Raw genomic sequence first — 21,806 nt, 5'->3', positions numbered from 1 at the left:
GTGTTTCATTGTAGCAGTGCTTTGCGAATGGCTTAATTATTGAAGGATGTATGAATTTTTAATGCACGTGCTTGTCCATATTATGCACTGCAACATGTCCTGCTGATGAATGTATCATTATATTTTATTGACATACCTCTGTGGTTTTTGAGATGACCTTTAATATATAGGATGGGATGATCGTTACTTGTGTGGCGTTACTTATGGTAAGCATTGACGTTTAACAAGAAGTATTTTAACCTCGCAAAGTCAGAATATGTATGACAAATAGTACCAAAGGTGTAATTATCTACCCTCAGCTGTGACTGATTTTTAAAGGAGCCTGAGCCAGTCATACGAAATCTTTTTTTGTGTTATCATGGAAAATACCCCTCCAATCTAAACTTATCCAGTGTTTTTAATTATAAGACTCTAGGCAGCCTCTATGACTAATATGAGCACATTTAGCCCGACTGTTAAATTATCTTGCTCTCTTCAATGTTGACCAAATGATATGCACTTTAAAAGTGTCTCATTTGTTAAGTTGTCCCCTTTGTTTCACTCCATCCTCTGTTACATCATTGCATTATTGATACATTCAGTTAATTGTTTAAATTTGAAATTTATGGGTTTTATAAGGTTTGTAGGGTCCAATTAAAGCAGTTGGTCAATGTGTTGGTATCATTTGTGATTTTGTTATAGATTACTTGTACACACAGAAGTACTACTATGCAAATACTACTGCTGCTTTAGTGACTGTATTTTCCACGGACGCCCTCTTTAATTACTACGGCTATTAATAATAATAATGTCATGCGACCGGATATGACCGCTCCACAGAGGGATTGTGGGACGTCTTTCTGTCCGTGTCCGTCCTTGTAGAGTCCTTTCACTTCTTCAACTTGACTCAACAAATTTGCCATCATGTACAAACAACTTATGGTAAGACAGTAGTTTATTGTGTGATTAAAATGTCACAATTGTGTTACCATGGTGTAATTAATACGTAAATAGTTTTCACCAGGCTGCTAGTTCTGTGTAACGGTATAACTTTAAATGACCAAAGTTAACGTAGTTAGTCAGATGGCAAATCATATGCAATTCAGTTGATTAGTTATACATTTAAATAAATGTATTGTTCTTGTCATATGGCAATGTTATTGACTTTTTATACTATTTCTAACACAGTTGCAAGCGCTGTTTCACAGAACACCAGCTCACTGTTTCCTGGAAGTCAACGGGCTAGCAAACAGGTGTTGTGTGGAAGTCTGTTTCCCCCTGGAATAATGTTTCTCTTATGTTAAAATTGTGTTCCCCGAAGCACCAACTCCGCAGTTGGTAGTTAGATTATGGTTAAAGTTAGTTGGAGCAGAGTTAACTGGTTTAAATTAAGGTAAGCACCTCAGAAGACGACTATAGTTGGGGTCAGAGAGAAAGGGGAACACATATCGACGGGAACAGACTTCGACATAACACCGGCCGGGCGCACAGGCGCTGAATAGAGGTGTCTGTAAGTTACTTAACGAACATTTAGGGGACGAGCAGGTCGTCCTGTCACAATATGTTGTATATTTTTCTCAGAATCACGTATCGGCTGATTTTTCAGTCAGAGGCAGGCAGAGTTTGAGTCAGGTCAAATCAATTCTCTAAGTTAAGCAATAACAATAGTTAGTTAGATTATTGCCAAATTAAATTTTTAATTAGAATTTGAATCATATCATTTTTGGACATGTAGCCAGTAGCCTAGTCAATACATTGACATGTTTTGTAGCCTAATGTAACCTTTATTGAATGAAATGTCAAACATGACATTGCGTTGACTTATGTTACAAATGTAATATGAAGGGTTGGTCAGCAGAGGTCACCATTTCGACTGCATCAAACTCTGAGACCAGGAACTATTTTTAGCACGTTTGCTTCAAACTTCAGTTGGCAAATTTAGTTTCCACCATCACGGTTTGAAGGCTTGCTGAGCAGCTGTATCAATTTTGCCCATATCAATTCCATTTACTCACAATGTTTTAGTCCACATCTTTATCTACTATTTGTTATACTTAGATCATAACTGTCAAAACTATTAAATCCTCAGTTAAGTCTTTATGTTTTCCACCAGGCCCTTCGGCAACTTTCCAGGCGTACTTTCACCAGCAGTGCCAGCAGACAGTTTGAAAACACTGTGAAGGAGAAACAGAAACTGTTTCAGGTACGGCTCATCTCAAAGAAGGATGACAGCATCTGTAAATATAAGATTACGTCCCATCAATATCACATGTCATCTTTGTAACAGTGTTCGAGAAGCTAAAGTGGGATTACTGTAAACTACAGGAGTAGTCAAGTTTTAAATGAACTTCTTGTAATATACATTTCTTAGAAACATGATGTGTATAATGTGTGTTTGATCATTTTGTTTTCATTTGTCAGTGTTTTAAGTGAGACAAAGAATGAACTCTTTTAATACCGATAATGATAATGTTAAAGCTTCCACTTTATTCCCAGGTTCTGGAGACAGATTATGATTTTATCCTCTTTGTAGCCTGACAGATAAGTATGTGTTAGTGGGTTGTTTAAACAACCTTTGGCTGTAGCTGGGGCTGGAATTACTGTATTCTAATTATGCATGCAATCTGCTTATTAAAAATCAGTTGCTAAATCAACGTTCCAGTGCAGTAGGCTTTGCTGAACCTTGCATAGTGCTAGAAATGACTGTAGTCATAGCTGATAAATGGCCTACCCTTGCTTCTAAATCCCACAGCAAATACTGCTTCATTGCATAGTCAACTGTACACCATCACTTCATTTCTGTAGTTAACCACAGATGAGGTCTTTGTTAGAAAACTGTAGAAATGCTGTTTAGGGGAAAAAAGGTTGATCATAATATTGATAAGTGTTATGTTGAAACATATACTCTAGTTATTTTTTTATGTTTATTTGAAATATATGTTAAGTACATTCTGTTAGTCTACAGAAATTAGAATATTATAGAAACAGAAACATATGAAGATAAAAGTCCTTCACGAATCCTTGAAGCAGGGCTGTCTTTACAATAAAAATAACTATGTGCCTTCACTCTTTGAACAGGAGGATAATGGTATGCCTATCCATCTGAAGGGTGGAGTGAAGGACGTTGTGCTCTACAGAACCACAATGACTCTCACTGTGTTTGGTATGTCAGCATTCGTCTGAGATTTGTTGAGTCAGGCTTACCACAGATGTCTCAGTCTATGTTTTGGGTAAATGTGACCCTGATGTTATTAATGAAACTGCCTCTTTTTTTTTTTTTGGAAGTAAAATTACTGTAATTTGATGATGCATCATCAAGGATTGTTTGAAGTTTGGTTGAAGTAGCCTGGGCTGTGTCACATCTGTAATACTTCTCTCTTCTCTTCACAGGGGCTGGATATGTTATGTATGAACTCTTTAGTGCTGCGATGCCCAAGAAGCCACAGTAAACATGATGGTGAAACAAATGGTGCTTTATTGTGTGATGAAGCAATCATGCGCATGCTGTATGTAATTCATCAACTCTCTGTTGTGCAGATTCGTAATCTGGGAGATTATTTGTCCTATACATAACATCAGTATGTTTAACACAAGATATCAGTATTTATTGATTGTACAGAACATGAGCTGCTAATGATAATATGAATCTAAATAAACATCTCAATAAAATGTGTCACTGTCCTGATCTTGATTTCTGCTGCTGTAGATGATTGTAGACCTACAGGTTTTTCATATTCAGCCTATATGTTTTGGGAAATATGTCAGTACTCCACTCTTATAATTCCTTCAGAATTTGAGCTCATATGGTGTCAAAAAGGAGAGTTCATAAGTGGTTTTATTATATTCAGGCTGGATTGGATTTTTTTTCACCAAGCCACATTTGGGTATGTGTAGGTCTTTGTTTTGAACAGTAGAGGGCACCACAAAACAATCAATCCAAAACTCACTCTAGCATTGAAAAGGAGTTCAGGCTGTAGTAGAAGTGCTTAGCCACTCCCAGCTAAACTTAATTTTCCATTGATGTCTACATTCAATAAAGTGGTGTATTAAATGTACTAAAAACACATGTTTGTATTTTTTTAAACAGTTTGATCACATTAGAGAAAAGCCGCCTTATGATACCAAGAGCCAAGAGATTTCTTTTTACAAACATAACATTTCATATTTATGTCAGTTGATTTAAGTAAATAAATGTTATCAGGTTGCCTGTTGCGCATATAAAACACTTCCCCCCTCAGTGTTGTCTGGCCAATTGTAACCCTGCTGTGAAGTCACATTGGCACTGGAAACTCATTAAATTGCCAGACCAAAGGAATGCAGGGAAAAACGTAATTTCCTAACAGTGGATCGGTCTTAGCAGGGGACAAACACCAACTGACAGGCTGGGGTTTCGTCAAAAATCCAAATGATGGTAAATTGAGAGTTGGGAACTGCCCCCCTATTAAGTAGCCGATGGTGGAAAGATTCTTCCCACTTGGAAAGAGGCTTTTCCTTCTTGGACATCTGCTGGCGGAGCTTCCAGTAGCCAGAGAGAGGAGAGAGGGGTCCAGCCGCAGCTCCTGAAATTTCTCTCTTACTTTCCACAGGGGGAGGCATCAAGTAGGCTGCTCTCAATTTTGATCGGTTCATCTTTTGGGGAGTTGAGTAGGTGAGTAGACTCATGGGTTATTTTGGTATAATTAATAAAAGGTTTATCTAATTTACAAGATTTATAAGCTGTTTTACAAAACTGAGAATATTCTGTCGCAGTTTTTGTACTGTTTTGCAATAATTTGTTAATAATAAGTTGCATGCATTGTGAGGCAAACTTTTTAAAGATCATCAACATACATTTCAATAACTCTTAAACAAAAGTTTTTAAGATGAAGTTTTCAAGTAAAAACGCATAACTACTTTATTTAGGTGAAGTGAATGAAAGTGCAGCCACTGGTTTATAATGCAGACTGGTGATAAAGCAGAGTCTATTCTATGTTAGGACCTCGCAGCGTTTCAGCAAAAGAGCAGGCTGAGCTACTGTGGATTATGTCTAATTTTGATTTTTGATTAGATGAGCCTCTTATGTCCGGGGGGCCAAGAAAGTCATTATGGTCCCTGTAAGTGCAGTTTACCTGGTCGTGCACCAGGCGGGGCGCACAGCCTGTGGTAAAACCTGCACAAGCTGAATTTAGATAATACAGTGTTGATGGATCCGAGCGCAAGTCCTCTCTCAGAGAATACTTCATTAGAGAGAATAACCGAATCGCATACGATTATTCTATTTAGTAGAAACTCATATATGCAGAAAACAGCCTTTTAGGGCTAGTTACAATGCGAGGTTCATTCAGGTAAAATTAAAATTAATTTCTCTCATTGATTTATGCTACTAAAAGAGAAAGTGAAAAAGAAAAGTAGCGATTCTAAGAGAAGAAGAGAAGTTAACGTCGTGGTTTGTGCTATCAGGATGGATATTTGTTAGCCCACAAGCAGTGAACTGTAGTGAAGTCTCAAATCCCAAAGGAAATATGATACAATACTAAGGTGATACCACAGGTGAAAACATAGTCTTTTTATGACCTCTGAAGGCCACCCAGACCATGTATGGCCAAAGTGAGCTAGGAGTCTAGGACTATATGGTAAGACCATACTGGTAAAGTAAGCTGGTTAATGAGCCATTAAAATCACCAAGGCAGCTAGAAGAAATCGGTTATTAGTTTATGAACATAACAATGATGATGATCATGCGGTAAATGTTTTTTTAATCAGCCTGTCTATCATCGACCTCAGGGTGTGGGCACCAGCTGCTAGGCAGCAAGGTGTGGCACTGCTTATGTAAGGGAGTAGATGAATCTTGCAGTTTTTGTCAATGTAAATGGAAAATGATGATTATGAAATGATAGCTATCAATTTGGATTTCACGTTAAAAACTAAAACTGCTAAAACTATCCTGTCACAGCAGTAAGTTCCACAAAAATGTGTCTCAGTCACGCCACTCAGAAAATTAGCTGTGTTATAGACTCGTGATCTACAGCTTTAACACATTTTCTCCCTTTTCCCTCAGACTGATTGATGCCCTGCTGATCCTTTAGGGCTAAACATGAAGATAGGGCTGTCACTAGCCACGGCTGCCTTCCTTGCAGCTCTGATATCCTCCATAGATGCTCAAGGTAAATGAAACCACCTGGCATCTGTCCTCTTACATACACTATCCCACTCTGTCTCTTTATCTCCTTCTCTTATTTCACCTATTATGTCCACTGGTTGTTTATGTTACAGGGATTAGACTTTTACTGGAATGTCAGAGAGTCATCACATGGAAACACTATATGTATTGATAAAGTGAATAAAGCTGTTTTTATTTCATGTGTATGCTATTTGACTATGTGACTTTTGGAATAATGACTGATTCTTTGATGATTTGTCATGCTTTTATCCCTCATTTGTAGCCCATTTTGTCTTATTAATCTGTCAAGACAAATTACAGGCTTTGATATAAAATCCAAATCCACATCCCATTTGCTTGCATTTAGGCTGTAATTTAGATGGTTTTAAACCAATACTCTAGGGGTCATTTTCTCATTTGGATTTGGCTAGTGTAAGAAACTAAGTACAGTAAAGAGTATTTCATTTCCAATTTCTAATTAAATGTCATTAAACAACAGGGCACATACTCAGGCTTGAACAAACGTAATTTCATGGCTTAACGTTTCCCTGTAAATGTTTAAGCAGGTCTGTTGCTATTCCAGTTTTATGATAGCAAGACTCTGCACTTTTTCCTAAGCACAATCTGGAAGTTTGCCAATTCCTTGGTAATTAGGCATTGAAATACTACATCACATATTTCTAAGTTATTGTAATTATGTTGAAGTTGTTACAGTATTTTGTAAACCTGTGTAAATCACACTGCAATGGTTTAAGTGGTTGCAGCAGTGAGGAAATTCAGTGTTTTAAGTTATTACTTTAATTATAGGACAGTGGTAATAGCACACAAGTGGAATTAAAGCACCATGATTTGAAATACATCAAAATGTTAGAAGAGCATTTAGCATTTGACAATAGTATAGAAGTTCTAGTAGAAAAATGCATTCATTGTAAATATCAAAAGTACTTGCGGACGCATTCACCTCTAAGCTGTATTTATATTTTGTTAGTGCTGTGTTACTTTGGGAAATTATCTCAGTGGTGGTAGAGCGCTGGAGTATCCCACTAAGATTCAAGTACTTAAAACCATACTGAAGTGCTGTATTTAATAACTTTGTTACTTTGATTTTGTGCTTATACTGTATAGTACTATTTTTGAAATAATTATATGCTTTTTGTTATACATGTCACACAAGCTAATCTGTACTAGACTGTTAACAATCTGTCAGTAGTTTTGACAGGATCATTTAAAGTAATTTCATGTGCAAACATCTAGTCCAAAATAATGGCGAATATGGAAATATGGTATGGAAACCTTTTGATTTTTTTCCCCCTTGAAAGCTCTCTGGCGGGGTGAGAGGAGTCTAACGTCTACTCTCACATATCTCCACTAACGGAATGGAAAGATGAAATACGAGAATAGCAAATTAATCCTCAGACAGCAGAAAGACAAAGAGCCTTTCTAGGGCTTCTTTGCGGGCATTCGCAAAAACGCTGAGTTGCAATACATATGGAAAGTTAATATGCAGTAATGTTTAATGTCAGCACATGTTGTGGAATTACTTTGGCATCTGTCCTGCCTCTTTGGGAGAGTCGGTGCTCTTTCCTCCCTTCCTTGGTCTCCCCTCTTGGCTGTAGGACAAGCCAGGATGGCTGGCTGGTTGGCTGGCTGGTTGGAGACTGAGGTTAATAGCAGAACAGTAGCCAGACTCTGGCCCTTGGGAACTAGAGGTGTCCTTTATTAGGGGCTGATGGGACAGACATACATATAACAAAAGCAACCACAAGGTCCAAATAACATACCAGAGATCGTTATTTTAACAAAAACCACCTTTGTTCCTCAAATATATTTTAAAACCAGAAGGGCATATGGTCAAAGAAATTGTAGCAAATTGAAATGACGTGCTTACACCATCTTGCCATGAACAAACGTATGAACGTCAGGCGCATTGCTCATACAACTACAGGTCTGCTTAAAACTTTTTGGCAAATTTCTCAATCCACCATCAATCGCTTTGATACTTGATATCCACCCTCTCACTCATACACACCTGCACAAACAAACTGCACACCCTTTACCATTGTTGGAGATGAGTACTCGTGGAGAAATGAGGGGGAACACGGTCCATCGGGGCTCCTTGAGTTGATATGCCAGGTTGGTGATCCTCCAATCATAGTTTTTAAGTATTTGGTGGGCTCCTGTTTGTCATCTGCCTGTGCATTCAGTGTGTCCCAAGCTATGGCTTCCTCCTCCAAGGTGTATTTTACAATGATATTCTTGCGTCTTAATGGCATGCTTATTAACAGCTAGTTCCTTCCTTAAAGTCTTCTGCATGCTCACTTACCTCCCATTATCCCCATCATTACAGTCCACATTGCTGTGGATAAATGTAGGGCTTGGCGAAGTTCTACAAGTCAGTGCAAATTTCAGTGTGCTAATCTCATTAGCGCCTTGAATGTTTTCACAAATTTAATTTTGTTCATCGTGTCTTCTCTACTTTCAAGTGTTCATCATGTCACTATGAAGCTTTTTTGTCAAACACACATTTTCTTAGTAATAGCAATTTTCATGAGTTGCATGTAACATCAAGAATTTAGTTTGGTAAATGAATGAATGAAGAGATAAGGACACACATATAAAACTAACTCTATGAAACTTTAAAAAAATGAATGTTAGTAACAAAAAGGAAACTTAGCACTTCTTACAACTCTTCAAGTACTTTGATGTGAGTTTTATGCATGTAAATGACACATACTAAAGGTTAACACACTTCTTTTACTTAACATTTTCTGGGCAGATAGCCTAGAAGCTACAAGAAAGAATATCATTTTAAAATATGTTTGTCATCTCTGTCTGTGTGATCCCAACTGTACATGGAAACTACCGTCCAGTCAATAAAAGTTGTTGAGTCAAACAACTTTCTCATGTACATGATGCATGACGCTGTGATCAAGTCAGCTCGTTGTAAAGGCGCGTGTTCTTGTCACATTCTATATGTTTTCCTGTATTATTTTAATGACACACTTTCTCTGTTATAGTACATCTGAACTGTCTTTTGAGTGTCTAAAGTAGTCTTGTTCTCCCATGCCTTCTTATGCATTATGCTGTCATTGAAAAAGTACACATGAGTCTCCAGCGACAAATTGTGTATTCTTTTTAAAAGGTTTGCAATGGATGTGTGCCACTCACTTGTGTAAAGAGTCCTAACTAAATAAACAACAAACCTTTTTTGTCTTTGAAATATGTTTATATACGATGTATATATAACATATGGTGTTCAATTTTGTCAAGTTTTACTTCACCAACTACATGGCAACCTTGATTCCATTGTATAATCAGTAACTTGAGAATGAAGTCACTGTTGTATTTTGTAATGCTGAGATCAACTCCATCATAAGAGCAGTTAAGTTTGTGGTCAGGGCATGCGTTGTAATGACTGCACTCAGCATGTGTTGGATGGTTCACTCAATGTTTGCACTTTGGTAAAGTTTGTGTGGAGTTGTGCACATGTTATGTATGCCGGTGCTTGAGTTGCTGGCCACCTTGGTTGGGCAACTCAAACAAATGCCATTTTGCTCCAAAATGGCTTCTCACACTTCTTCAATGTTGTCACGTGTTCTTTACTTGTCAACCTCACAAATGGACGTCAATGCTATGTGTCTGTGCCCAACAATGAAAAAAGTCCACTTCAGTCATGAAGTGTTTGTCGTTGGGATCAATGTGAATGCTTGATTTAAAAAAAAAAATGCATAACTTAGATTTGATCAAACATATAACCATAATCATACATACCCTTATTTTTTGTGATTTACCAATATTTCATCTCCCTTTTGCAGTGGAACCCCCCTCAGACTTGAGGTTTAAAATTCTAAATGAGAACACAGTGGAAATGACATGGACAAGACCCTCATCAACGATAGAGGGCTTCAGAATTCAAATTGTATCAAATGCAGGTCAGTAAGGACTCAGCATTTTTGTCATTGATCTGGACCTGCCAGAACACAGTTTATACACACACTGCACTCCAACAGCTGATTTAATGCTTGATTCTCTATCCTAGATGAAGCGTCCAGAGACTTATCCCTTGATCCATATGCCACTATGACCTCAATCACTGACCTGACCCCTGATGTGGACTACTCAGTGTCCATAAACTCCTATTATGGATCAGAGGAGAGCATTCCTATCTTTGGACAACTGACCAGTAAGTTTAAAATGTTTGGAAACATTAAAATGCACTAATATATATCAAGGATCATCTACTACATCAAAGGGATAACATTTGAATATGCTAGTGAAAGTGATATTCTCCTTTAACAAGAGTAAAACCTTTCCTTTATTGCATTTTCATCTTGCCACATAAGACGTAGAAGAGAGAGAAAAATCACATCTGCTTACTGACATTTGAATCAGGCACTGTTTATAGCTAATGCAGCATAAAGATATGTGTTTGTGTGCATGTGGTTTTGATTCTGTTGACCAGCTTTTATGGTGTGTTGATTTTCTTGACTTTTTCCGCTGTGAAAAAGCACACAGTGAGACAGGGCGACAACGTGTGGTGCTAACTCTCCAAGTCTTTCCTGTGTTTCAGTCCAGTCCAGTAACACCAGCGGACGAGTCAGGAGGCCACAGTCAGATGCAATCAGTGAGTATGTTTACTGTAGTGTCAACCAAAATCTGAACAGGGCTTGTCTTCTATGCAGCCTTCTACTTTTTTTCGAATATATATTTTTCCCCTCGTGTCATCATTATATTTTTTTCCCATGGAACAATTTGGTCAGGCATACATTTTTACCTTCTGTTGGGTTTTCACTGGGTAAGCAGACAGGGATCCGACAGTGACTGGGAAGGCGCACATTGATTCCTTTAATTGAAACCAGTCTGCACATCAAGAAAAAAGGAAAGGAAGACTTGAAGCTAGGATACAAGAGTTCTGTTATGAGTCATGGAGTGGAGGAGAGCAGGAGGGGGTTGTCAAGCAATGACATGTTCATTGTGCCACCTTCAAGCAAGTGCTGTCTCTTAAACATAATCCCCCACCTGTTGATTCTTCTGGAAACTGTACCCCTTCTTCCAGATTCTCCTAAACCATGGTTAAGCTCTGAGGAAGTGAACCACCTAAATTGTTTGACTAAACCCCTGCTTCGATTCCATCATTTTCAACATTAGGTTAGAAAATTCTAAATAAAGAAGATGTCTTTTTAAGAAGGTGGTTTATGAGTTGTGAGGAACAGATCTTAGAGTCAATGAGAACTGGGGGAAGGGGGATTAAAGTCCATCCACATAAACCCTGCCAATTATTTCAATAGAGTCATCTTAAATGGTCCAGAGAATTTCATATGAATCCCTGTAGGATTTGAAACATTGCTGGTGGAAGCGCTGCTAAATGTTTAGTCTATAAAGCCACATTCTTGCCTCCGTCTGCTGGAATGACTATACCAGCCCACTGTTTGGCATTGGTTGATATTTCCTTTGATGTCAGCATGCATATCTCTGATCCATCCAACTAACTGTCAGAGATTTTATTTTATTTAGACAGACAGAAGAAGAAAAGGGCCAAAAATATAGTTCCAAGACCAAGCTGTTGCTGCCATACCTTTATTGGCCCAGTTCTGACTTGGAAATTGATTTAATTTTAAAGATAAATAAAGTGCTTTCTGCATTTCAAGTTTTTACACCCATTATTAACCAGTCGTAAAACCCCAAATATTCCTAAACTGGATCAATCAAAATCTGTTACATAAGTATTTTATTCCTGACTGTTTTTATTTCTCTGCCATCTGTCTCCAGAGTGTTCGGTCAGTGCAATAGCGGATTTGGTTTTTCTGGTGGATGGCTCATGGAGCGTTGGCAGAGAGAACTTTAAGTACATCCGTAGTTTTATCGGAGCACTAGCAGGGGCCTTCGACATTGGCGAGGACAAGACCCGAGTGGCCGTGGTTCAGTACAGCACAGACACCCGCACAGAGTTCCCTCTCACCCGTTATACCAGAAGAGGAGACCTGCTCCAAGCCATCAACTCACTGCCATACAAGGGGGGAAATACCATGACAGGTAAGGAGTTCACCAGAAGGAAGGACAGAAATGGAAAGGTAGAAATATGTAGATTTCTTTCCAAAAATCTGCTGTGATTAATCAAGTTCTATTTTAGTATTAATGTTGCTCTCCATGATTCTGGAAGCAAGGTAGTGAATTTAGAAGTCTACATGCTGAATATTACCATTTTATGGAATGAATTTTGAATATATGGTACAATGTAAGAATACAATACAAATATGCAAAAAACCTCATAAGCATCCATTTCTGTCTTAAGGCGATGCCATAGATTACCTGCTGAGAAATATCTTTACGGAGGCAGCTGGATCCCGGAAAGCCTTTCCAAAGGTAGCCATGATCATCACTGATGGAAAATCCCAGGACCCAGTGGAAGAGTATGCTAAAAGACTTAGGAACATTGGAGTGGAAATATTTGTCCTAGGTATGGTTTATTATTCAGTGTTTTGTTGAATAGTGCTCTCCCGTGTGATTGTCTGCCTGTTCTTGGAAACCACCTGATTTTCCATTTATTCTTCATTGTAAGATCTATATTTGACTTGGTAAAAATCAACTACTGTTGTTTTCTCTATCATACGCAATACTCTGAAACCATCAATAGTTCACCACATCTGTGATGCAGCAACTGAGTCAAAAACATATGACTTAATATTGTTTGTACTTCACATTTTCCCACTCAGGTATCAAAGGAGCAGATGAGGATGAGCTAAAGGAAATGGCCTCTACACCTCACCACAAACATGTGTACAATGTGCCCAACTTTGATATGATCCAAGAAGTACAGAAACAAATCATCACAGAGGTGTGCTCTGGTGTTGATGACCAGCTCAACTCTCTGGTCAGTGGGGAAGAAAGTGAGTCAAAAGATCCTCAAAACATGCTACATTGTATAAAGTGATATAGTTACTACATGAAACTCTTCAAATTACCACATAGCAAAGCAAGATTTTGATACTGCATACATGTTAAATCTAATTCTCCATTCAAACACTTTCTCAATCCCTACAATTTTTCTTCAGTGGTGGAGCCAGCCTTTAACCTGCAGGTCACAGAAATTTCATCTAAGTCAATGCGGGTGACATGGGATGCCTCTTTGGGTGATGTCTCAGGCTATAAGCTCATTCTTATTCCCATGCTACCTGGAATGAAACGGCAGGAGCTGTACATGGGAGCCACCCAGACGTCCATCAATGTCCGTGACCTTTCTCCTGAGACTGAGTATGAGATCAGCTTGTATGCCCTCAAAGGTCTGACTCCCAGTGAACCTGTCATGGCTATGGAGAAGACCCAGCCTGTCAAGGTGTCAACAGGTAAAGTGATTTGTTGTGCATGACCTAACATTTCTTCAAATCTTTTCATATGTAAGATATACCTAAATGTATTCATGCCACTATAACCTCATATTCAATTTTGGCCCCACAAGGTCTTTAAGTAAAGTAAATGATTTTCTGTGTTTTTTCAGAGTGCTCTCTGGGAGTGGATGTGCAGGCTGATGTGGTCCTATTGGTTGATGGCTCATACAGTATTGGATTACAAAACTTTGCCAAAGTCCGTGCCTTCTTGGAGGTTCTGGTGAATTCCTTTGACATTGGACCCAACAAGATCCAGCTTAGCTTGGTCCAGTACAGTCGCGATCCACACACTGAGTTTGCCCTTAACACCCACCATGACATTAGTACTGTTGTTAGAGCTGTGCGCACCTTCCCCTACCGTGGAGGCTCCACTAACACTGGCAAGGCCATGACCTATGTTAGGGAGAAGATCTTTATCACTGCTCGTGGAGCAAGACAAAATGTCCCCCGTGTCATGGTCCTGATCACAGATGGAAAGTCTTCAGACTCGTTTAAGGTTGCCGCAACCAATCTGAGGAATATCGATGTGGAGATCTTTGCCGTTGGTGTAAAGGATGCAGTGAGGTCAGAGCTGGAGGCCATTGCTAATCCCCCATCTGATACTCATGTCTACGAGGTGGAGGACTTTGATGCCTTCCAGAGGATCTCCAAAGAGCTGACTCAGTCCATCTGTTTGAGGATTGAACAGGAGCTGCTCAACATCAAAAAGAGGAGTAAGTAGGATGATAACCATTTACTAAGCACTGTCATGTTGGTCCATACTATCATATATTAGACACTATACCATCTGCTGTCAGTTGGCCAGGTCTGTATGAGTGGATATAATGGCAAGGAGCCAATGCAATCAAGAAAAGTTGAAGCACAGCAGTATAATACTGTGTTAATTGCTGTCAGGCAAGGCACAGGAAAAATTTAATCAACTCACTCGACCATAATCTACCAATAAACATACCACAAAACCACACATGTGCTTCTCGAATGAGATCTATCACACCATTTGTTATCACTTACTGTTTGAAAACACATGCAGGGATTGGAAGAAGCTTTTTGACTTGATAGTCATTTTGATTCAAAAGGCCACCCCAGCTCAGAGACAGCTCAGACAGAATAGAGCTGTAGCCACACTGTGGTAGAATGACATCACACCACATACTATGTTTATTGATACTGAAGTCTGCAGTCCCAACGCAATTAATGAGTGTAGCATTCCATGCTTAGCAACTTTAGTTATTTATAAACCTTGTTAGCTCAACAAGGTTACAACAATGCATTGCTTTTCATTGCTGTCAGTAATTGTAGGGCAATGGACAGACAGGAGAGAGGAGTAAAACAGAGCCAGTAGCCTTGCAGGCTTACAATATGTTATGATCACGGTAGTACTGACTGAACTTGAATGTTATTTGGGCATGTGCACTGCCTTTTTAAATAACAAACATTCTCATAAGTAAGTTTTAATTATTTTTATTTTCAGGTCTGCTTCCACCCACAAACTTGGATTTCTCTGAGATTACCTCCAGAAGCTTCCGTGCCACTTGGACAGCTCCTGCAGCGAGAGTTATGTCTTACTTGGTTCGTTTCCGCAAAGCTGAAGACATCACTGGAGACTACATTTCTTTGGCAGTTCCTGCTGATACCACCACAGCCATTCTGCCCCATCTTTTCCCTGTCACAGCCTATGAGGTCAACGTCTTTGCTCAGTACGAAAAAGGAGACAGTTTCCCATTGGTTGGTGAAGAAACCACTCTTGAAGGTAAGAGAGATTTACCTAGATCTGACCCAATACTGCAGTAGTCACCAAAATGAGACTATTGAGCATCTATGATATTATGTCCTTTTCAGAGCAAGGGACTGTACGAAACCTACGAGTTACAGAGGAGACAACAAACAGTTTCAGGGTGTCTTGGCAAGCTGCTCCAGGTTCAGTGATCAGGTATCGCCTGTCCTACGTCCCACTTAGTGGTGCTGGGGAACTAATAGAGGCACAAACTATTGGACCAGAGACAACCATAGTTCTTCAGGAGCTGTTCCCCATTACTACCTACCGTGTATCTGTGTCTGCTGAGTATGCCTCAGGCATAGGGGATGAGATGCAAGTAGATGGTACCACCAAGGAAGGTGAGTCAAGAAAATTATTGATCATTAGGAAGTTAATTTTTGAACTGCAATTAGAAGAAAGTTATGTGATACTTGAGTTGAATTTCAGTTCAATAAATATTAATGAGTGGCCTATCCATTTGTATTTCCTTTCAGTACGTGGCTCTCCTCGTGGTCTTCGTGTCTTTGACGAGACCATATCTACAATGAAGCTGTCATGGCAGGCTGCCCCAGGAAAGGTTGTTCAGTATCGCATTGCCTTTAAACCTGCTGAGGGAGGTGAAAGGAAGGAGATATCTGTCAAGGGGGATACAACCCAGGCTGTACTAAAGAACCTCCAACCAGGCACTGAATATGAGCTGTTTGTTAGTGCTCGCTATTCTTCTGGTTTGGGTGAACCTCTTCTGGGCACAGGAACCACCTTAGAAGGTAAGGAAGAATGTAACATTCCTAATTTATAATTTGAAACATTTGAAGCATGGTACCACTTGTGTTTTCAATGTGTGACAGAAATATAAAGCATGCCCTGTGGCTGTGGGCTCATCAAGTGGGACTGCTGAGAAGACACATGTGTAATTGTGTTAAGCTTTTCAAGAAGCAAGAAATATTGAGGTTTAGGTTTTGTTTTTGTTTTTGTTTTTATAGTTTTTTGAGGTTATGAGATCCTGCATGGTATAAAACTGCTGAACTTAGGCAATTTGTCTCCCTCCAAGTATGTAGCATCTGGCATCTTTCACAGGCAACAACATCAGAATTAAGGAAGTTGAGTTTTACTTTGCAGGGTTGGTTAAGTATATAGCCTGTGGTTGGAGAGGAAAAGACAGGAATGTGGCATTTGATGTAATTCTTTTGGCATTGACTGTAGGTGAGGGTGGCTTTGCCGCCCATGAAGGCAGTGAGGTGGAAATGGGTGGGGGATGCTTGTAAACCTAGTAAAGTTATGGAATGGCTTGGAACAGACTTTGAGAACCACATGCCTGTCTGGTAATACCTTTACATCTTTGCCTGTCTGGGACATATGATTTATTACTTTACAGTGGTTTGTAAGACATATGGAGAATATTTTATGATAAACCCTGGATACTGCACTATTCTATTTGCAAACAAATGCCACTAATTGCTGACCATAGCAAGTTTAAATTATTTTACAAACGGCATCATCATATTTTACTCATTGGTTTGCTGAAGGCAATGTTACATGTCTGTGTTGGAGCATTTTTTCCCCTGTAGTTTATAGACAGTGAATGAGACAGAATAGGAGGCAGGTCTTCTGTTGATTTCCCACAGAATGTAAGGAGAGATTGTGGGATTGTTACACCACAGAAGAGGAGAAGTCAAAGAGATCTGTTTTGCGATAGAAAAGGGGCGATCCTAGCACTGGGGGTTCAAAACAACAACAATCAATGTATTGTTTCATGCAGTAGGGATTCATTTTAGTCTGTTCAACTTGTAAACTATGTATAAAATCAGAAGACTTCCCTACCTTGGCATTACCTTATAGTAGGGAGCTAGCTTGACTATGTTGTACTGGATTTAATGGTCTATAGTAGCCTTTGAACTTGGCAATACATTACAATGGGGATAATTTAATTAGTTTTGCAGATAAATGCCACAGAAGTTGCAATGTTGTTTGGGCTGGAACAAGAAATCTGGCTTGGCTACTTTCAATCATGACCATTCCTCATTTTTGGATGCTTAAAGATCAGAGAGTTACTGTTGCAGAAGTACTGAAAAAAACTGTATTTATTCAACATTTGTGTTAAACAGTGCAGAGGCTACCTTTAAGGGTCTCCAAGTGCAGTTCATCTTGAAATGGACCCTTGACCTCTGAAAAGCACCCACAGAGACATCAAAGATATTCATTTCATCTTAATGGCAGGAGTGGAGTTGTTGTTTCTTAGTGCTGGGTGTGGTGCTGGACATTTATTGCAGACCACAGGGATTTGTGCACTAGATTGAATGTGAAAACTTTGGCTAATACTGTGCCATATAGAAGTTAATTTTCCACTTTGAATACACAACTGGAATAATAAATGTTGTAATGCAAGAATTTGAGGGAAATTGTATTTTTGCTGTGTTTTGGCATTTTCCTTTTTTTCACCATTTCGCACATTGCACAAAGGGCTTAATTTTGATTATAGCGGTATTCCCACAAGTCAGTTCTGTACTGTCATCAGCCACACACCCCCACAGGAAAATGCTCAATGACAAAGCACTTTATTTAGTTAGCTCTATTAGGCTGTCATGACGTCTGCATGTCTCAACACTGATCTCATTGTTATGAGTGCCACTAGCTTTGAGTGACCCTCTCTGTCAAATCAATGTAGGCGAGAACTGGAAGAGAGTGGCTCACACAAAGCTATCCCTTGTGGCTAACATTGGATGGTAGCCAATACAGAAGCCTTGAGTAGGGCCGAAATTCAACATCCTGAAATGACTAAAAAAGATCATTGGGAAGGTGTCATAAAAATGCTTAGATGGACACCTCAAATGTGGATATTTTACACAAACATGGATAAATTATTTACTTGAGAAGAGGGACTTTTATTCACCACGTGGAAGTTGTTACCTAAGAGCGCCTTGGAAGCTGTGTGAGTTGTCTGTCTGGTCTCAGTGAGAACTGTCTGTACATCTTCGTCCAGGGTGGGGCGAAGGACAGGCAGAGGCAGAGAAAGAGGGCAAGGACGAGTAGAAAAAAGGTACTCACAAAGCTTGAATTAGAATGCTTCAGGGTGGCTTGGTGGATAGAAGGCCCAGCCCATAACATCAGAGGTCATATGTTCAGCCCCTGAAGCAGGCAGCTCTCAAATAATTAACTACTTGCATAACAGAGTAAATTGCACAAGCTCTTGCATGTACAGAAGGCCTTTGAAACAAACAAACCACATGTAAGGCATTTATATTCTAGTAATTCTTTGTACTATCTTTTACTTTGAGAATAGTAGAACACCAGGTAAAACTGTAGCATATTGTTTTGATTTCCTCTCACACTGATGCCTTTGGGAACTTTTAGGCTGTGTCAAGAACTGCCAGTGGCATTGCCAGGTAGTTTTTTCCACTTCTCGAAAGGTTCTATGAGGTAAAAGGCCAGAGACAGGCAATCTTGGCACATTAACAGTGAGCGCTTCATCTTTGTGGCTCAGTGAACCAAGAGCAATAAAGCAAAGGAAGTTTGATGTGGGGTGTTAGTGCTGAGATGGTACTTTGAGGGAGGGGTTTTTGAGGAACTTACTGAAAGAGCAAATATTTAGTGTGAACTTAGACTTGATCTAATGTTGTGATCCATGTAAAATAATTAAGGTAATTTCCAGTGCATGAGAGGTTACAGTACTTTACCTGCTGGCATTTTGGGGTTTTTTTATACAAATGCAGTCAGTCATCCCTTTAAGTTTTAGATGTGTTTGGCTGTAGACGTGAAAGTTATGTAACTACACACTACAGAAGTCTCTTAGATGATCTTCAGTTGCGTACATGTATGTGTATGCTTGAATAGAAGCTACTGTGATCCTTCTATTTTGATTACTGTAACAACTATCTAAGATACAAACATATTTAACCAAATGTAAAATTGATAAACTAAAGATTGATCATTTATAAATCAATTATTTATAAATGCTCATGTCACATTCAGACTGACTACATTTCTATGCAGCTTTTGTTAAATCTGTGGACCATGTGTTTCATGTATGCGTGCTTTAAATATGTCTGCAGAAGTCATTATCTTGAAATCCTCTCGTCCTTGGTTATAACACAGCCAGAAAAGTCAGTCAAGTTCATCCTTTGCTGTTTGCTTGGCAAGGACAACCCTTTTGATGCAATGATCTGGGTATATATAAGTGGCCTTCACTGTTTCCATGGACCTCCAAAATCTGGAACTCTTCATTCGTTTTGTGTTCGTGGTCATTACTCTTTATATTTGGCCTCGGCTCTCAAGGTGCAGATCGCTCTGCTTGGCAGGCACAGCTGCTGCTGTTACTTCTGTTCAGATCAGTTTCCAGTTTGTCCGTTATGGATTGATGCTGAGAAGGAGTCATAGGGTGACACATAGACACAACGAATGCCTTTTCCACTGTATGGTCGCTTAACATTACAAAATGATCATGCACTGCACTTGTGGTAGATTTGTATTGCATCTCATTCTTTGCAATTGGCTTTTTTTTTATAGAACCTCATTTGATGAAGCTTGATGAATGAGGTTTGAGAGACCACCCAGCTGAACTGTTCTGTCTGTGATTATACTGTCATTAGGCACAGGCATGTAGGGATTTAGGAGCTTGAATCAGTATCAGGATCTTGGAGGTTGTGTGGGAGACTATGTGCGACAGTCTTTTCTCCTTTGGTAGCTGCGGCTCCTTAATGTTGCAACCAGATGCAAGTGTTGATAGTCCATCTCACCATGGGCATTCCTCTCAGCCAGGCATTTGCTGGCTGCTTATCACGAAACACCATCACAAAAAATTCCCTCTGCTGTATTTCAGTGCCTCTGTCCTTTCATGATCATCTCTCAGGAAAAGTGAGTGAGGGAGAAAAAGGCAGAGCAACATCTGCAATTGTAGCAAACACTCTTTTGTGGATCGTGTTTCCTCTGTTTCGATGGAAAGTGCTGCTGGGAGAGATGTTGAGGATATGCGATTTGTGATTAGTTTTGCAGAGATTTTTCCAGCAGTCTCTGATTATGAAGAGAGAAAATCAGGTTGTTCAAGCAGATCCTGAGGGGTTAAAGCGGAGACAGATGAGTGATTGTTGGTGGTTTTATCGCTGGGGTTGTTCATTTTGTCCATTTTCTGTCTCACTCACTTCCTCAAACCTTCATATATCAGCAGTAGATATCAACACCACCTGCAGAAACCCAACCATGTGCTGATGTTCCCTAAAGCATTTGTGTACCTTTTGGCACTAATACCACCATCTTAGTCCTATTATTATCACTGCTGGGAATAACACATTACAAAGTAACACGTTGCCGTAATTCCACGACTTTTTGAGATAACTAGTAATATAAATAATTACATTTCAAGGACATCTGACCTTACTCAGAGCCACATTGTTAAGTTGTTGTACTGTAGCAACTTATTGTAAAACATAAGCCTTGTCTCTGGAGTTATATATTGTAAATAAACACTGTTGCTTAACTCCCACTGCAATTCCAGCTAGGATTTCCTGGTTTGAGTTGAGGATTTGCAGTAAGCACTGAAGCAAAAAGTTGAGTCTTGCTTTCATGTTTGTGAACCAAACTAATATGGGTTTGTGGGATAAACAAAATGGGCTTTTTACTGAGTGGATTGAACTCTGAGATTGTGGGACAAGTTACATTTTTGTGTTAAAAGTAATGCAAGTTACATTCCATAGCAACTAATCACTTTTTATATGTAGTAATTGGTAAAGTAATTCAATTACTTTTTGAAAACAGTAACTAGTAACTGTAAGCAATTACCAACTTTAAGGAACTTGTCCAACACTGATTATTATGCATCCAAGTGAATCAAAACAAAGAAAAACCAGATACATTTCTTTAGGTAAACAAAATCGGAAGCACTGCTTTTTTTCAGTTTCCATTTTGTTTTGCACAGGCCGATGTAATACTTTTACTTCTGTATCTAATACTATTTCTTCAAATTTTTCCACAGAACTGGGTTCTCCCAGAGACTTGGTGACCAAAGACGTCACTGACACCAGTTTTGGTGTGTCTTGGACTGCGGCCCCGGGTAACGTTCGTCAGTACCGCCTCAGGTGGAAGTCTCTCTTCACTGAAGAGGTTGGCGAAAAGACAATAGCAGGAGATGCCACTGCCACAGTTCTGGAGGGTCTAACCCCAGAGACACGTTACCAGGTCTCAGTGTTTGCTGGTTATGGACATGGAGAGGGCCAGCCTTTGCTTGGAGAGGAAACCACTGATAGTAAGTTACTTCATCTGCTTTAACTCTCCTATGCTTTTGCTCTATCTTTCACTTTGCTCCCTCTTTCTACGTCTGTTCCCCACCTTTTTTTCTTTCTGCCCTTTTCTTTCAGAGGATCCTCTCTTCTGGTTTCACTCTTCTGCAGTTTGTTTTGAGTTTTTGGATTTCTCGCCTGGGTTGCCTAGAAAGTGTGAAGCTAGGTAAATGTGATGTAACTCTATAAAAGCACAATGAGCACAAAGGGACAGCTGTCCTGTTTTCTTTACTGTGTAACTGTTAAGATGATTATTTTAAAAGCCAAGAATGTAGGTC

The 21,806-nt window shown here is 39.3% G+C and overlaps 2 protein-coding genes across 2 annotated transcripts in view; both read left to right on the top strand.

Annotated features, from left to right (window-relative positions):
- Positions 1–819: 819 nt before the first annotated feature.
- Positions 820–3,648, top strand: LOC128375709 (cytochrome c oxidase subunit 7A2, mitochondrial-like). Its single transcript, XM_053336115.1, has 4 exons — positions 820–921; positions 2,093–2,182; positions 3,058–3,142; positions 3,370–3,648. The coding sequence occupies exons 1-4, from the start codon at positions 904–906 to the stop codon at positions 3,426–3,428; spliced, it is 252 nt and encodes an 83-aa protein (XP_053192090.1). The 5' UTR covers positions 820–903; the 3' UTR covers positions 3,429–3,648.
- An 820-nt stretch (positions 3,649–4,468) lies between these two features.
- Positions 4,469–21,806, top strand: part of col12a1a (collagen, type XII, alpha 1a) — a 57,300-nt gene continuing 39,962 nt past the window's right edge. Inside the window, exons 1-14 of the mRNA XM_053336107.1 lie at positions 4,469–4,627; positions 6,017–6,122; positions 9,934–10,050; positions 10,158–10,301; positions 10,689–10,742; positions 11,888–12,151; positions 12,411–12,575; positions 12,832–13,005; positions 13,171–13,461; positions 13,614–14,216; positions 14,975–15,253; positions 15,343–15,618; positions 15,754–16,026; positions 21,225–21,494. Of these exons, the coding sequence (XP_053192082.1) occupies positions 6,053–6,122; positions 9,934–10,050; positions 10,158–10,301; positions 10,689–10,742; positions 11,888–12,151; positions 12,411–12,575; positions 12,832–13,005; positions 13,171–13,461; positions 13,614–14,216; positions 14,975–15,253; positions 15,343–15,618; positions 15,754–16,026; positions 21,225–21,494 (2,980 nt within the window). The 5' untranslated portion in view covers positions 4,469–4,627; positions 6,017–6,052. The remainder of the gene's footprint in view (positions 4,628–6,016; positions 6,123–9,933; positions 10,051–10,157; positions 10,302–10,688; positions 10,743–11,887; positions 12,152–12,410; positions 12,576–12,831; positions 13,006–13,170; positions 13,462–13,613; positions 14,217–14,974; positions 15,254–15,342; positions 15,619–15,753; positions 16,027–21,224; positions 21,495–21,806) is intronic.

This window comes from Scomber japonicus, chromosome 16, assembly GCF_027409825.1.
Source record: "Scomber japonicus isolate fScoJap1 chromosome 16, fScoJap1.pri, whole genome shotgun sequence".
Lineage (NCBI taxonomy): Eukaryota > Metazoa > Chordata > Actinopteri > Scombriformes > Scombridae > Scomber > Scomber japonicus.
This window is presented reverse-complemented; position numbering and strand designations above follow the sequence as displayed.

Bases quoted from the DNA above. Each gene is read 5' to 3' on its own strand.
- LOC128375709 (XM_053336115.1), top strand. The intron at 2,183-3,057 runs GTACGGCTCATC...CTCTTTGAACAG, and splicing joins AGAAACAGAAACTGTTTCAG to GAGGATAATGGTATGCCTAT. The intron at 3,143-3,369 runs GTATGTCAGCAT...TTCTCTTCACAG, and splicing joins AATGACTCTCACTGTGTTTG to GGGCTGGATATGTTATGTAT.